Here is a 15,444-nt window from a genome sequence, read left to right on the forward strand (position 1 = left end):
AAGGCCTCTGGATCTGACTTAAGCAATGTTATGAAGTAATTATTTTAATTGCTGATGAATAGTTCACGTAAAAGACAACATCATTCATATAATACACAGCCCCAAGGCCTCAAGAGAAAGGGACCAGGCTTTAGGCTGACATTTAACCAGTCCGTCCCAAACCTCTTCTCTATAAACAACAGCCCTCTATGCTGCTGGCTCCAAGCACAAGATCTTCCAGTTAATATCACCAGCTGGGGCACAGCAGGATCAGACCTGTGACCCTGAATTGCCATAGCAGTAGCTTAAACTGGGGTTGGAGACTCATAACTCTGAGAAATTCTGTCTGTCTCACTCCAAACGAGTCCAAATTCACTTCATACCACTTCTCTGGGTGAGCACATTACCTGGTAGGGATTAATAGAACCCACAAGATCCCCAGAACTAGAAGGATTGCTCCAGGCTTCCCCATTCCCCAATGTTTAGGGAGCTGGAGGAGCTCTCATTCTTGCAAATAACCACTATCCTTCACATGCGCAGTGTCTATTTCCCCTCATATTTTCCATATCTATTATAACACTTAACACAAATTTCCAAGGCTCTGTGCAACTCCAGATGAAAAACATTTTGGAATTTGTTAACCAGCTATTGTTTGAAATAAATGGACCATCAACTAGTCTAGAGATCTTTTTATGCCATCACTGATTTTCTTTGCAATGGCATTCAACCTATCCCTCATTTATCCTCAATCCAACCCTATGAGGTAGGCAGGAAAACCACGTGGAGAGATTTTTTTCTAAATCACACAACACGCAGGTGTCAGGTCCACCCCTTAGATACTTCTGAGCACTGCCACCTAGCAGCCAATGTGAATTATTCACCACCAAGTGGGAGTTACACCTCCAACTCAGAATCCACTGCTGCATTTGGGATTTGCAGCCTCTGCAGAGAAACCTGCCCACACCTCCCAACCCTCCAGAAAAGCCCCAGATGAGAAAGGAGTCTCCACGTGCATATAAATGATTCTTTATGCCCTCCCCCCATGCAATGGGGGGAGGAGCAGGGGGAAGTACCCCCACCCTCATGCAGGGAATGGGAGGTCAATGTATACTAGTCTTATTGCCAGCTGCCCTGTGGCCATGGGGTGGGGATTGGGGGGGTCTACAGCCCCTTTCTTCTGGCATTGGTCCCCCTTCACCAAGTCACCATAGTGGAGCTGGGGGGCTGGAGGCCCTAGGAGCTGAGGTAAGGACGGTTCTCTAGGGAAGAAAAGATGCTCTCCCCACCTGCCCACTGGCTGCCGCAAGACGAGTGTGAGGAGCTGTCAGTGGGGGCTGGAATGTCATCCAGGCCTCTCTACCCAGCGGGCAGTAGAGGCCAGACAATGTCTCCAGCTTGAGGCTGCCCACAGAGATCCTCAGTGGTGGGGCAGTGTGCCCCAAACACCTTGTCCAGGTGGTACCTCCAGCAGCCATGACAGCTTATCTCTGGCTGATGCACTGATTCAAGATCCCCACTCCTGGAGTTTAGTTCAGACTGTGGTGACCCTCATGACAACCTCGCGGCCAGAATGGGAACTGGAACGGGGATCTGGTGGCCGCAGCTGTCCAAGTAGATGCAGGATTGTGTAACCACAGCGCTGAGGCAAGAGCGTCCGCATGCGCTGGGCGGCCAGGGGGCGGCTGGTGGCCCCAGTCGGGGGGCCCGTCCGTGAGGTCCTGGGGCCCGGCTTCCCTGCCGTCCCTCCCCCTGCATCTCCTCCTATGTCCTTGGTCTTGTCGTAATTCAGGACCTTCCACTGCTGGTTTACTGCCTGCCAGCGCTTGAAGATACGGTAGACAGAGGAGCCTTCATGGACGATGAGGCCTGAGCAAGAGGATAAGAAATCCAGGGTGAACTGCTGCCCAGACCTAGGCCAGAGGTACTTAAGCAAGCATTTCTCCAGGGGGAGGAGATAGGGTTTGCAAAGGGCCTGGAGAAGCAGGGAAGGGAGATAGCCCTAAAGGCCCCCAATGGTAGAAAATGTGGCCATGAAACTGAGGGAATGGGCAGGGAAAATTAAGTGTGTGAGTTGGAGGAAGATGCTGAGCAGGTGAGAGAGAGAGAGGTATCCTCACCTATGCAGACAACATCCATGAAGCCGTACATGCCGTAGCAGATCTGAAAGAGCAGATCTTGCCGTTGCCACTTGGCTGAAGGGCTGAGTGAGGACCAGATGAGCCAGGAGATGCTGGCGACAAGGAAGAGTGAGCCCAGAACTATGGCTGCAATCTGGACCTTCTCAATGACCGTCAGGGAGATGGCCTGCCACTGTGTGGGAGAAAAGGCTCCAAAAAGTCACAGAAAGAGACAGAGGACCAGATTAGGGTGGCCCTGAATAGGAGGATGCACCAGGAGCCTTCCCGAAACCCTTCAGGCAGGATTAACAATCTGCTTCTCTGTGCCTTGATCACATCTAGAATGTGGCATCTCTCACATTGTTTGAGATCATTTTCTGTCTTATTTTAGAAAGGCATGATCAGGCAGATGCTCTGAAGCCAGACCATCTAGGTTTGAATTCCAAATCCTTAGTCCATTACTTACTGGCTAAGTAACATAACTATTAGGATTATTATGAAGATTAAAAGAGTTAATACACACCAAGAACTTGATACATAGAAAACTCTACATGTTTGCTACCAGCAGTAGCAGCAGCACTACCATCTTTTCCTCTTTTGTTGTCCCAGGGCCTGGAACACAGGTGGCGTCCAATAAATGTCTTTGTGAGTAAATGAAGGAAGGGAGGATTTACAGACAGACGCTAAATTATGGCAATGGTAAGGAGGGTGACTTTGAAAGCAAGAGTAAATGCTTAAATAGGCTCCCTGGAGGGTCCCTGATTCTAATTGCTGAAAGGCCCTTGCCCCAGTCTCAGAGTTCTCCCCTTGCACCTCACCTGCAAGGGATTCTTGGTGCTGATCGCCAGGACCTGGTACTTGAAGTAGCAGAGCTCACAGCTCCAGGAGCCCCGCTCGCTGATCCAGCGGATGAGGCAGGGCTGGTGCGTGCAGCGCACGGAGCCGTCGCAGCGGCAGGGGCTCAGGAGCTCCCCCTGGAGGAAGAGTGAGGAGGGTTCCTGTCAGCTATCGCCACCCGACCCCAGTCCTCTCCACTACAGGAGAGGAAAACCTCCTCTCCAGGTCAGTCAGTCTCCCACCTTAAAAAAAATAAAAAATAAAAAAATAAATCAGGCTTTTCACCCAAAACAGGGCAAGAAGCTAAGGCTGCAGCCTAAAAGAAAAAAATTAGAGCTCAAGGTAAACTTCCCTGGCCCAATAGAAGAGACATGGAAAGGGACTGGGGGGCCGGGGGAGGGTTGGCCGGTGAATATTGGGTCTTCTCTGTTTCCAGAGTTTGAGGAGGGTGCCCTTTAAGGGTTCCCAAATGGAAGGCTGCCATTTAGGATCTGGAGAGACAGGAAGGGAGGGTCAGAGCTTCTGAGCCATGCCTTCCTAACCCACTCCCCATCACTGTAAAGTATTTCACAGATGTGGTGCAGACTGGGATAGGTTACAGTCCTCAGTTTCCACGTATCAAAAAGGGGGAAATCCTAAGGGTGTGAGTGGAGGGTGTTCCCCTTTAATCAAAGAGCAATTTCTCACGACATAGAGACACCCCCCCCCCATACTATCCCGGGACAACTTTGTCCATAACATTTAAACAGAGGATATTCTTTGGAATGAGAAGGAAAGTTGTGGAATGGGAAGTGAAGAAAAGTGCCCCACGTAGAGAACTACTGAGGAAGGCAAGGGCACCGGCTGGGCCCCTCCCTTCAAGAAGCATTCTCCTCTCTGCCTACCTCCCAGAGGATAGGCCCTCTCGGCCTACAGAGACCCTGGGGTGAGAGAAGTGGGCGAGAAAGGGTGTCTCGGTTAAGGGGAGAGAGAGATTTTGAGCCCTCCCAGGAGAAAGCCCCACCCCTTCCTGGGGACCCCTGATCCCCCTCCACGCCATATCTGCGCTCCCGGAGTCTCCAGCCAAGCCCCCCAACCTCACTCCACTTCCACCCCGGGCGCTGGGTCCCGCCCAGCTTCCTCAGGCCCCGCCCCCTGTTCCCGGTCTCCCCGGGCGCCCCAGGTGCGCGCCCCACCCCTCCCCGCCCCGCCGGATGACCGGGCCTTACCTGCTCCGGGCCCTGGAAGCAGATTCGGCACTGGGGGGTTCGGAGCCCGCTGTCCAGGCTGCTGCTGAGCGACAGGGCGTCCAGCGCGCCCGGGGGCGGCGGCGGCGGCGCGGGCGGCGGCGGGGGTCCGGCCCGCGGCTCCTTGTCGCCGGCCAGGCCCCGGGCCCTCGGCTGGGACCCGTAGTACTCCTCTTCGTCTCCGTCGCCGTCCCGGGTCGAGCAGCCGGCGAAGGGCGCCCAGCCGCAGCCGCCTCCCCCGCCCCCCCGGGGCTGCGGCTCGGCCCGGGGCCGCCCCCCGCCCGTCAGCACCAGCAGCTTCAGCTCGTTCAGGAACATGCGGAGCCGAGACTTGAGCATCGTCCGGGCGCCGGGGGGCGGGGGGCGGCGTGCAAGGGGGGCTCTCGGGCGGCTGGGGGAAGGGAGAGGACAAGGCCGGGAAGGGGGCGCGCGCTGGAGAGCCGAGCCCGGCTGGGGTCTTCGGGGCCTGCGAGAGCCGTTCACCGCTGCCACAGCCGGGGTTGCGGGGCTTGCGGGGCCGAGAGGGCTGGCGGCCCGGGGGCGGGGGGGCGGGCAGCCATGGCCGGGGCAGTGGGCGGGGAGGGGGGCTCAGGGTGTCGCGCCCCGCGGGTCCGGGTCCGGGGCGGGCCGGGCTCCCGGGGTTACGCGCCCCGGTCCCCCTGCGGCGGGGCCGCCCCCCATCGCCGTCCTCCTGGCCCCAGTCCCGCTCCGGCTCGCGGCTCCGGCTCGGCCCGTGCGCTCGGCGGTGGCAAATGGCGGCTCCTTCCGGCGGCGGCGGCGGCGGCGGAGACCCCCCCGGAGCGGCGGGCGGGCGGGGCGGGAGCCGGGGAGCCGGTGAGGGATGGAGGGAGGGGCGGGGCGGGGAAGGGGAGAGGAGGAGAAGTGGCCGCGGCTGCGCATCCCCGCCCTGCCCGGCACGAGCAGGTGTCCCCAGAGGCGGGGGCGAGTGTGCGAGCCCGGGGGAGGGTGGAGGGAGGGGAGTGGCCAAGGAAAGGGGGTGTGCGCAAGGGTAGAATAGGTGTGTGAATGGGGGTGTGTGTGTTGGGGGGGTGAGCGGGTGAGGATGGAAGGTGAGTGGTCAAAGACGCAGGTGCACCAGGGAGGGAGAGGCTTGTGCAAAATGGGAGTGTGCAAAGAAAGCAAGCTATGCAACTGTCCGAGGTGAGTGAGCAAGAGATGGACTCAAGCAATAAACATTTTTACACAAAAGACTGAAACGTGTGCACGGTGTGTGACTATGGAAAAGAGATGAGTGTGTAAGGGCTCGAATTGGATTGTATGAGAAACAGAAGTGTGTAATTGTAATGTGTGAGGGAGGTGAGTGAGCAAGGGAGACTGGAATGCTAAAGGGATGAGTGTCTTTCCTGGTATTCTCCTGACCCACCACCACTGCAACTGAAGTGAACAATACGTAACACACGCACATGCTTAGCTCTTTGCTCTTATGGGGGTCTTGACCCTGAGAACCAGTTGTACCCCCTCATCACATTATTTCTGCCTTACACTTACATCCTCCCTCTCCTCTCCTTTTCAGTGCTTAGAGAAAAGGAATTCCAGGGGAGCTCACTGGGTCAAACACAATGGAAAAAACTAATTAGTAAAAGAGTAATTAACAGGAGAAGGGAGGGTATGTAATCAGGGACAGACTGTCAAACTAAGGATCCTCAATAGAAAGTGATTAAGGAGAGTAATGCTCTTATGAAGCATTCAAATATTTTGGATGGTGGATGAATGAATCAGAAAAAGGGGCTGGAACCCAAGCCAACATAGAGGATGACTTCTATTTTAAAAACAGTGAGTGGAGGGTGAGGCTAAAGTGGACCCTGCTGGTGTAGGATGGAAGTTTGACACACTCAGAGACACTTAGCCTTCCAGAAGGTTTACAGACCAACCAATCCTAGCAAAACAGCCAATGAAACATACTCCTCACAAGCCCCTTAGCCAGTTAGGACCTTGAGATTTTTCTTACTAGTGTCCCAGTTGCCTTTGCCAGCAAGGGCCCAGAACTACAACAAGCAGAATGCAAAGAGGGGGAATCTATACTGACATGTCTTCCATTTTGCCCTGGAGCATGGTTTATATTAATCTCAAGCCTGAACTCTTACATCCTCAGGCAGATGGTTAAGGAGAATAGAAGTTAGGGCACAAGGAGAGCAAATAGAGTAATAGAATGGTTTCAGATTTTAGACAGTTTATCATAAATGAGACACTGATTCCTTCCTTCCCTTATTCCCATTCCCCCAAAGGGTTGGGAGATAAAGAAGTTGGAGCCAGTAAGACAAGGGAAGTCAGAGAGACTTGCCTGTTGTCTACCTAGATGTCTGTGAACAGAGTCTATTTAGGAAAAGTCTGTTCTGAGGAGGGGCAAGGGCTAAGAAAGCTTGCAATAGGGGAAAAAAGGGAAACACAATGACCCCATATAAGGAGTCACAAGGTTTTGCAGAAGGGCACAGTCATTTTCATGCAGCGTGGTGGTAACTTCCTTGCACATGCTCACTCCTATATCTACCCATCTATATCTGCTGTATATAGTATCATACACATATATATACACATACACACATATGTCATAGCATCTTACTGCAGAAAAGAACCTTAAAGTTCAAGTATTCCTGTTTCTGGCTCATCAGTAACTTCTCTGCCAGAAGGTATCTGGTCTCTGCCTTAACACTCCCAGGAAGAGGTGAAAGTTGGGAAGAGGGAAGGGCATTACCTTGCCACTCTTCCTGTTGGATTACTGTATTAATCTGCCTTCCATCAGTCCTTTAATCCTAGTTTTGCCCTCATATGGGTACTGTCTACTCCCTATTTTATATGACCACATATAAAATATGTGGCTATATCTTCACAGATAGCCTTATCACTAGTTTAAAGGACACAAACAAAACCCCCACATAAATACAGGAAGCAAGCACTCAGTAAAAATTTGTTGAATGAGTGAAACAAAGACACAAATGAGAATATGTTTTTCCGATAGCGGTGGAGCAGAAAGACGACCGCACCACCTCCCGTCCCCCGACCCACCTCCCCGCAAGGAGGAAGAGTGAGAGATGGGTAGTGAGACTGGAGATGCACTCAGGCTCGGCTTCCAGCCCAGTGTTGGGAATCCTGGGTGGCCCCGGTTGCCATGGCATCGCATTGGACTCCACCCTCTCTCTTCTCCCGCCCCACCCCCGAGCCGGAGTTACGGCAGCCAGTCACGTGCCCTGCTGCGTAACCACACCTCTGCTTCTCCAAGCAATGTCAAGCGGTCACGTGTGATAGCAACAGATCACGTGGTTGCCATCGCCCCTCCGCCCCTTTCCCCTCCCCGCCCCCTTCTCGTTCAAAGCCGCTCCCGGCTGCCCCTCTGCGCCTGAGTAGTATGGTCACGTGCTCCGAACGTCCGGCGTTCGCCCCGCCCCCTCGATTTCCGCGCGCCTCTTTGGCAGCTGGTCACATGGTGAGGGTGGGGGTAAAGGGGGCCGCTCTAGCCTGCGGCCTGTGTCTATGGTCGGGCCCGTAGCGTCCAGCTGTCCCGGACCGAGCTCGAGTGTATGGCGCCGCAGGAACCGGCTCCGGGGCCCCGATAACGGGCCGCCCCCGCAGCTCCAGACACGGGGTGAGGTAAGTGTAGCCCTTTCCAGGAATGGGGACCATACTCGCCCTCCACGGCTTCCTACGCGGGTTGGTTATGGAAGGGTCGCTCGAGGGCGGGAAGTGGGGCAGGGTGTGATATGTTCCTTTGTGGCCTTAGGAAGGTGCAATTTCAGGGACTGGGTGTAGGGTCTTCGATGTAGGGAGTGTGTCGTGTGGCATTTCCCTTGTGCGGGGTTCGATCGCCCCAAAGGAAAATGCATTTTTTTATTCTAGGAGCTCACGCGGCTGGAGGGGTTGGGGTTAGGGTCATTGTGTTACCTGGGAGTCGGCATCATGGAAGTTTGGGAAAGGGACGGGATGCTGTTGGTGTTGTCTTTGTGATGTCTTTTGTGGGAGTCACTTTGTTGCTGCAGGCTCATACCATCCGAACTGGAAGGAGTTTCGGTGGTAGGAGTCTCTGTGATTGTAGGGTCTCCTCTGGTCTGAGAATGGCTACCCCTCGATATGAGCCAGTGGCTGAGATTGGTGTTGGTGCCTATGGGACGGTGTATAAGGCCCGTGATCCCCACAGTGGCCACTTTGTGGCCCTCAAGAGCGTAAGAGTCCCCAATGGAGGAGGTGCTGGAGGGGGCCTGCCCATCAGCACAGTTCGTGAGGTGGCTTTACTGCGGCGGCTGGAGGCTTTTGAGCATCCCAATGTTGTGCGGTGAGAAGATGGAGGGTTGGGAGTGGGTAGTAAAAGGGAAAAGACAACCTAACCTATAGGTGTGGACTGGTGGTCAGGAGAGAAGTGGGGACCCTGAGGGAATAGAGGAGGCCATGTTGGGTCAAAGATGATTGCTCAGTGAGTTACCATTTGTTCCGGCCAGGCTGATGGACGTCTGTGCCACAGCCCGAACTGACCGGGAGACCAAAGTGACCCTGGTGTTTGAGCATGTGGACCAAGACCTAAGGACATATCTGGACAAGGCACCCCCGCCAGGCTTGCCAGTGGAGACCATCAAGGTAAGGTGGGCAGACACTGAGAGGTAGATTGGGACCTTTGTAGTAGCATCTGTTGTGATTTCAGGTATGGTGCCTAGTTCCCAGTTTCTCTGTACCTCCCCCTTCCAAACCAGGATCTGATGCGCCAGTTTCTAAGAGGCCTAGATTTCCTTCATGCCAACTGCATCGTTCATCGAGACCTGAAGCCAGAGAACATTCTGGTGACAAGTGGTGGGACAGTCAAGCTGGCTGACTTTGGCCTGGCCAGAATCTACAGCTACCAGATGGCACTTACACCTGTGGTCAGTAGAATGATGGTAGCCAAAATGGGTTCTGGCTGGGGGAGGAGAGTGTTTGCCCATAGCAGTTGAGAAGGCATGTGTTTTTCACATCCTTGATTTTAGTGAAGCAGTTGTGCTTCAGGGTAATTCGTAGTGCTCTCATCCACTCTTCTTATTCCCGTTAGGTTGTTACACTCTGGTACCGTGCTCCAGAAGTTCTTCTGCAGTCTACATATGCAACACCTGTGGACATGTGGAGTGTTGGCTGTATCTTCGCAGAGATGTTTCGTCGAAAGTATGGGGCCCAAGTATCCTGAACATCTTGAATTTCCCAAATCTCATATTCATAAACCACATCCATACCCTGCCCGCTCTTCCACTCGAATTCTACTGGCCACCTTGTCCGTAACCAGCAGCTCTGAAATGTCGTGGAATTAGGAATTTCGTAGCCCTTCATTCTCCATACCCTGTGTTTTGAGCCACTAAGTAGTAGTCATTCTACTACCATATCTTTGAAAATGACTGCTACCTAAATGAATGTCTCTTTTCACCTTAGGCCTCTCTTCTGTGGAAACTCTGAAGCTGACCAGTTAGGCAAAATCTTTGAGTAAGTGACCTGCAGAGGGGAAGAGTTTTCCATTCTGAGTCCTTCTCTTTCTGCTGAGCCCTGAATGGCAACTGGCTCTGCCCCTGGAGATGGGGGCTGGAGAAGGGCCCTCCTGACCAGAATTCTCCTGTTCCCCATAGCCTGATCGGACTGCCTCCAGAGGATGACTGGCCCCGAGATGTGTCTCTACCCCGAGGAGCCTTTTCCCCCAGAGGGCCCCGCCCCGTGCAGTCGGTGGTACCTGAGATGGAAGAGTCTGGAGCACAGCTGCTGCTGGTACTGGGCTTGGGCGTGGGCATGGGGTGAGATTGGGGTGGAAAATGGAGCAGGATAAAAGGGACCCAAACACATTGTGGTTACTGAGACTTGTTGGTGGATGGGCTAGTTTTTATTGCTGCTTTGAATGGCTGTCCACAAAGACGGATATAGAAAATAGCCCATCCCAGGTATTGTTGGGGGTGAGCAGAAATCTTCTTTCATGGTTTTCTGACCTTTGCCTCCCTTCTCAGGAGATGCTGACTTTTAACCCACACAAGCGAATCTCTGCCTTCCGAGCCCTGCAGCACTCTTATCTACATAAGGCAGAAGGTAACTCAGAGTGAGCCATGGAATGGTTGCAACAGAACCAGGAGAAGAGAAGCCAACATTTCCCTTCCTTTGAACATTTGAGTGGAGAGCCCCCCACTAAGAAGGTGATCTCTGCCTTCATCTCTGAGGCTATGGAGACGACTCCAACTTTTTATAGAGAATATTTTGCTGCCTTAATGACATTCCCCTCCCACCCCTCCTTTTGAGGCTTATCCTTCTCTTGCCCCCTCTGTGTCCTTACACCAAGGGGTATGTCCCTTGTTCTTCCCCTTCCCTATACCTTGATATTGGGATCCTTTTTTATACAGGAAAAACAACAAAACAAAGAAATCTGGTCTTTTTTTTTTTTAATGTTTCTTTCTCTGGTTGGCTTTGCCGTTTGGGGATTTGAAAAAACCATTTGGAAGATGGAACTTCCCTGCACATTCTCCTTAGGTCACAGGGCCTACATAGTCAGTGGAGCCCCTCAACTAACTAAAGAGAAGAAAAGGCACTTACGTTGCTTCTTTGATTATGGAGTTTGGTTTTTATTTTTGTATTCACTGAACTTCCCCAAACCGAGTCCTGCTTATTACAAGAGTTCTTGGTTTTCTCTCTGGATCTGTCCCTGATTTACTCTTGGAGCAAAGATGTGTTGAGATGGTCTAGTATGTGGAAGGGAGAAGAGGGGAAACAGCCAGGAATGACTCTAACCCCCATCCCATTTCATGCACTGCCAGGAGCTTCCCATATCCACTTAGGGAGAGAGGAAGGAAGGTTTTTCTTTATTCCTTATAATCTTGCTCCCAACAAAACATGTCAAGGCATAAAGCCTAGCTATTCAATCATCTTTAGGGAGCATGGCAAAGGGCCTTTCCTTTTTCTCAAACAAAAAGGGTTATAGACCCCAGGTTTTCCCTAAGGAAGGAAGAAAAAGCTTAGAGCAGACAGCAGGAGAGAAGTCAGAAGGATCCAAAGTCTCATAGAAAGGCACTGGGGTTGGCTCGAGGATCCTTCTGATTCCGAAATCTCATTGCTAGCCAAACACCAAGGATCTGTAGAAGCAAAGGGAAAGAGATAAGCACCAATTCTGAATCTCTGGGGCTAAGACTTAGGGGTGTAGAGAAAGGACATAAGGGAACTAGAGAATGTTACCTCTGTAAAGCTAAAGAAGAGTCCAACACCCCCCAGGATTTTCAGGGCTTCATCTGAATGCTTAAGAAGCTTTTCTCCACACATCTGGCATGTGGGGCTCCGGCTCTTGCAGATCTGAGGATAAAACACACGTATGTGTGTTTGGAGGATGCAGAATTGCTACAGTGCTCTATCCTAATATCTATGGTGAATGACCCTAGAAATTATCTTCCAATTCCTCATCAGTACCCTACAGACTGGACTCTCACTTGGCTAATTCTCTAGTCTCTGTATCCACCCCGCCACTCCCACCAGCACACAGCCCCAATACAAGTGAGCTACTAGAGAGAGGCAATCACATTCAAACTCAAATCTGCCAGTTGGGGCATTGGCCTTACCCAGTGTCCGACCATTCCCGCCCCGGCACCCTGCACCCTTTCCCACACCAACTCACTGCAGTGCAGAAAGCATAATCTTGTTGGTCCAGGGTTGTGAGGTTGAACAAGCCACAGCAATCAAAACTTCTTTCCAGTTCATCCCGGGTCTTGTTGCTCATCACCCACCAAGAAGCATTGATGACATCTGTCTGGAGGGTATAGGCAGAAGGAAATTATTTGCTGCTAACCTTAAGAATCCCCTACATCCTGATCCCAGTTCAAGTGCCTCCGTTTCCCTGTTCGAGTGAAGGGAGTTAACATCCTTCAGAAGCAAAGGTGCAGACACAATGATAACTATCCACTTCCTCTGGATCATCCTCATGGACAATTAGCCAGACATCCCAGAGGAAGCAAATGGCTCAAGATTCTGGAAGTAGTGGACCTAAGAATGACCTTTGGGGCCAGACTGAGAGTAAGGAGTTAGAGGTTAGTGGGGGGAAAAAATCAAGTACTTGAAAGGGCACCCTCTTACCTGTTTGCTTAGGTTAATAGCCAGACATGAGCAAGAGATTCCAAACTGGAAAACGAAGACCAAACCAAGGATGATCATGTACTGAGAGGAAGAGTTATGGAAAAAAAAAGTCCTAGACTCTTATGTTCCACCTATAATAACCATCTGATCTAGTCATAGAACTTATAAAATTATGTCAGTTGAAAACAATAAAATCAGTTTCTGTTTCATAGAGTATGGTATAAGGGAGGGCAAGGAGACATATCCCCAAGATCCCTGAGGTCTCCTACCCTTGTCACTAACATCCTAGCTGACTTGGCCCTCCCAGGAGCCCCAGTGCCCCCATCACTTCAGGTCAGGATACAAAGAACAGCAGTACTTGGTGGTGGTTGACAGCACCCACCAGTCCAGCCACCGCGATGAGAAGAAGGAAGACTCCCACAGCAATGACTCCTCCGATGATGTGGATGCTGGACACCAGACCCAGGCCCTTAGCCCAAGCAGCCACTCCAATGAGCAACAAGCCTACCAGCTATGGGAAACAGAGCAGGATACATCTCAAAGAATTCTAGTGTGCACCACAGCCAAAGGCCATGGCGGGGGGAGGTGGGGGGGGCGGGGCCTGGGGGTTGGACAAAAAAGGAGAACTGAGTTTTGTGTGAATGAGGGAGAGGAGGTGCTACTATCAGGACCAGAAGCATCCCTGGGCGTTCCTCCCATCAGAGGTCAGAATGGCTGGGACAGGGGTGGGAGGTGGCAGGGATAGTAGAGTCTATGAATATAAAATGGAACATTTAGCTTCATCCATCACTTCTATTGGGGAGAAACTTAAGTTCACAAGAGGGAGGGCTGGGCCTTTATGCCCACAGCCTTCAGTTCATTACCCCCACCCCCGGACAAACCCTCTGATCACCGGAAGTCTCCCCTCATCCCACGGAAGTCCCGAGGAATTCCCTCTTCGCCGGAAGTTCCCGGGAATCTTCCCGGAATCCCCAGTACACCCCTCTCCCCATCGGAAGTACCCTAGAGATTCTCCCTGCTCGCTTTTCCGCCCTGAAGCTTCCCCCACCTCCAAAACCTCACCATGTAGACTACGTTGAGCGCGCACAGCGCATTCTTGGAGCAGGCAAAGCCTCCGCAAACCATCTCCCCAGCTTTGGGGACCCAAGTGGGCCCAAGGACTTGGGGGGAGGGTCTTGGGTACCGTCTTCTTGGACCCCGACAGCTTCTGTCTCTTTAAATCGAGTCCAGCCAAACCCAATCCTCTGCGCCTGCACCGTCCCACCCCTGCCTTTGGATTGGCGAAACTCGGAGCTAATCCAGGACGTCGATGGCCTGAATGCCAATCAATCTGCATTGCGTCACTGAACCGCCTGCCGGCCCCTCCTTTAGGTTCTTTATTGGATGAAACTTAAAACTGGGGGCAGGGCTTCCAGAGATTCTCATAGTGACCAGAGCCTAAACTTCAAAACCCCGGATTGAAAACAGAGTTTTCTGTGGTGGCAGCTGGAAGAGGTCTTATCCGAGGGAGGAGGCTCTAGAGAAACTCCGGTGAAGGGAGAGAAGGTGCCGCTTCGAGGGCCGGGTGAAAGGGCTCCTCCCCTCAAGGGAGCGCCCTCCCGCCCCTTTCCCCTTGTCCTGCAGTGACCTCATGATGACGCCCTTGTTCGCTGCTATTGCGTCACACTCTGGAACACCCAGAGAAGCAAAATATTGAGCTATTTACCCCGGCTACAGAGGCCCCGGGTTGGGCACAGCGACACCTAGCAAATACTCACATGTTTGCAAGTGCGTCCACTGGTACACATAGTCTGTTCCATATCCCCTCCTAACGGGGTGTGAACATGCTAGAAATTCAATATGAAAAACAGCAGCCTCGGGCCGGCGCATTCCTGTATGTGACAAAGCCACAGGTACAGACATGAGTGTGCTGGAGTCCAGAGTACATGCCTGATCCTGGGCGCGTAAAAAAAAAAAAATGACAAAGGGAGGGGTCTGGAATATGCATAAATATGAGGGGAAGGAGGGGTCTTCACATTTTCACTAGGCGCGGCCATAGTGGTTGATCAATATTTGTTTATTATTAAATAAGTGCTTTGACACACGGCCTTCTTCGTGGGGATGGGAAAGGGCATAGTTCCTCTTTCCCCCAAGAGAAAGAGGCAGTCATAGTAGGAACACAAATGAAAAACCTCCCTTCAAACCCACAGAATGATTTACATTTGTGCGTACTTAGATTCTATGACTGCGTTAAGTGGCATCATCTTACCGCTAGAGTCAGACTGCATGGGTTCCAACTTTGCCACTTACTAGCTGTGTAACCTTGGCCAGTTACTTAAACTTTGGCCCGTGCCTGTTTCCTCATCTGTAAAATGGGGATAAATAACAAAACACCTACCTCTTGGGTTGTTGTGAAAATTGAATGAGTTAATATATGTATATAGAATGCTTAGAACAGTACCTGGCACATAGTAAACACTCATTGTTAGTTATTATTGTTCAGGCTATTTTACAGTTTCCCGTGGGTAATCCTAACCCTAATTCTTATCTCCAGCTACACATTAATATATTAACATCCCCTATCCTTCACAAATTAGTATCAGTTAGATAAGCAGGAGAAGAGGCATTTGGCAGGGCCGGAAAAGTTTGAGTCCTGAAACAAAATAATTACATCAAACTATCCACTATTTCCCCCCTCACCCACCCCTGCATCCTCATTCGTCCTTCAATTCCTCATCCGGCCTCTTCTCTTTCAGGTCCTAAATCAAGGGCAAGACAGTGGTATTAGGGATAAGGGGAACTGGTTGGCAAGCATCTTAGTTGGGTAGTGTAGTGAAAAGGGTATCAGAACTATAATCAGAAGACCTAGATCGGTATCCTTGTGTCACCTCTTACTGGTCTCTCTGAGCTTCAGTTTCCTTTTCTGTAGAATAGGGATAAAAATCCTACCCCTTGGGCCTGTCGTGAAGTCTACATGTGTGAAAGTGTGTTGTAAACTATTAAGTGTTATAGATGAGTTAATTATTATGAAACTAATTGAACATGGAGCCTGGTGGTTTTGTCTGGTTATAGGTTACTGTCCTCCATAACCTGTTCTCCCTGTACCAACTTGGCCCTTTAAAGCAGGAGGTGGTTGCAGTGGGGTAGCCGACTAAGGTCTGCAAGATGTACACTGCAAGATGTAAGTATGTGAACTCTTCAGATGTGCGGAGTAGGTGGGGAGTACAACTGTGAGCTGGAATGCA

At 51.7% G+C, this 15,444-nt stretch overlaps 3 protein-coding genes across 5 annotated transcripts; 1 reads left to right on the plus strand and 2 right to left on the minus strand.

Moving 5' to 3' along the window:
* Nucleotides 1-28: 28 nt before the first annotated feature.
* MARCHF9 (membrane associated ring-CH-type finger 9) lies at nt 29-5,115 on the minus strand. The gene is made up of 4 exons (XM_082422872.1): nt 4,142-5,115; nt 2,915-3,070; nt 2,097-2,289; nt 29-1,845 (listed from the first exon to the last, which is right to left on the minus strand). The coding sequence occupies exons 1-4, from the start codon at nt 4,496-4,498 to the stop codon at nt 1,511-1,513; spliced, it is 1,041 nt and encodes a 346-aa protein (XP_082278998.1). The 5' UTR covers nt 4,499-5,115; the 3' UTR covers nt 29-1,510.
* Nucleotides 5,116-7,571: 2,456 nt separating this feature from the next.
* Nucleotides 7,572-10,528, plus strand: CDK4 (cyclin dependent kinase 4). Of its 3 annotated transcripts, none has more exons than XM_082422881.1 (8): nt 7,572-7,765; nt 8,208-8,444; nt 8,608-8,743; nt 8,857-9,024; nt 9,189-9,298; nt 9,560-9,610; nt 9,751-9,886; nt 10,120-10,528. In XM_082422881.1, the coding sequence occupies exons 2-8, from the start codon at nt 8,227-8,229 to the stop codon at nt 10,210-10,212; spliced, it is 912 nt and encodes a 303-aa protein (XP_082279007.1). In that variant the 5' UTR covers nt 7,572-7,765; nt 8,208-8,226; the 3' UTR covers nt 10,213-10,528. The 3 variants fall into 3 exon arrangements, with proteins under 3 accessions (XP_082279007.1, XP_082279008.1, XP_082279009.1); XM_082422882.1 differs by having other exon boundaries at nt 7,626-7,765; nt 8,190-8,444; XM_082422883.1 differs by lacking the exon at nt 8,208-8,444 and having other exon boundaries at nt 7,626-7,765.
* TSPAN31 (tetraspanin 31) lies at nt 10,327-13,500 on the minus strand. The gene is made up of 6 exons (XM_082422916.1): nt 13,283-13,500; nt 12,564-12,731; nt 12,221-12,301; nt 11,766-11,897; nt 11,333-11,446; nt 10,327-11,232 (listed from the first exon to the last, which is right to left on the minus strand). Exons 1-6 carry the CDS (start codon nt 13,343-13,345, stop codon nt 11,158-11,160), a joined length of 633 nt encoding a protein of 210 aa, XP_082279042.1. The 5' UTR covers nt 13,346-13,500; the 3' UTR covers nt 10,327-11,157.
* Between the last annotated feature and the right edge of the window lie 1,944 nt (nt 13,501-15,444).

The sequence above is a fragment of the Balaenoptera physalus genome, assembly GCF_965194825.1.
Source record: "Balaenoptera physalus genome assembly, chromosome: 13".
Taxonomy (NCBI): domain Eukaryota; kingdom Metazoa; phylum Chordata; class Mammalia; order Artiodactyla; family Balaenopteridae; genus Balaenoptera; species Balaenoptera physalus.

Excerpts from the sequence above, each read along its gene's own strand:
- MARCHF9 (XM_082422872.1), bottom strand. The coding sequence starts at position 4,498 with ATGCTCAAGTCTCGGCTCCGCATGTTCCTGAACGAGCTGAAGCTGCTG. Across the intron at positions 2,290-2,914 it reads GCACCAAGAATCCCTTGCAG|TGGCAGGCCATCTCCCTGAC; the intron begins GTGAGGTGCAAG and ends TCTCCCACACAG. Across the intron at positions 1,846-2,096 it reads CATGGATGTTGTCTGCATAG|GCCTCATCGTCCATGAAGGC; the intron begins GTGAGGATACCT and ends CCTCTTGCTCAG.
- CDK4 (XM_082422881.1), top strand. The coding sequence starts at position 8,227 with ATGGCTACCCCTCGATATGAGCCAGTGGCTGAGATTGGTGTTGGTGCC. Across the intron at positions 8,744-8,856 it reads TGCCAGTGGAGACCATCAAG|GATCTGATGCGCCAGTTTCT; the intron begins GTAAGGTGGGCA and ends CTTCCAAACCAG. Across the intron at positions 9,299-9,559 it reads GCAGAGATGTTTCGTCGAAA|GCCTCTCTTCTGTGGAAACT; the intron begins GTATGGGGCCCA and ends TTTTCACCTTAG.
- TSPAN31 (XM_082422916.1), bottom strand. The coding sequence starts at position 13,345 with ATGGTTTGCGGAGGCTTTGCCTGCTCCAAGAATGCGCTGTGCGCGCTC. Across the intron at positions 11,898-12,220 it reads CTATTAACCTAAGCAAACAG|ACAGATGTCATCAATGCTTC; the intron begins GTAAGAGGGTGC and ends TATACCCTCCAG. Across the intron at positions 11,447-11,765 it reads ATTATGCTTTCTGCACTGCA|ATCTGCAAGAGCCGGAGCCC; the intron begins GTGAGTTGGTGT and ends TTTTATCCTCAG.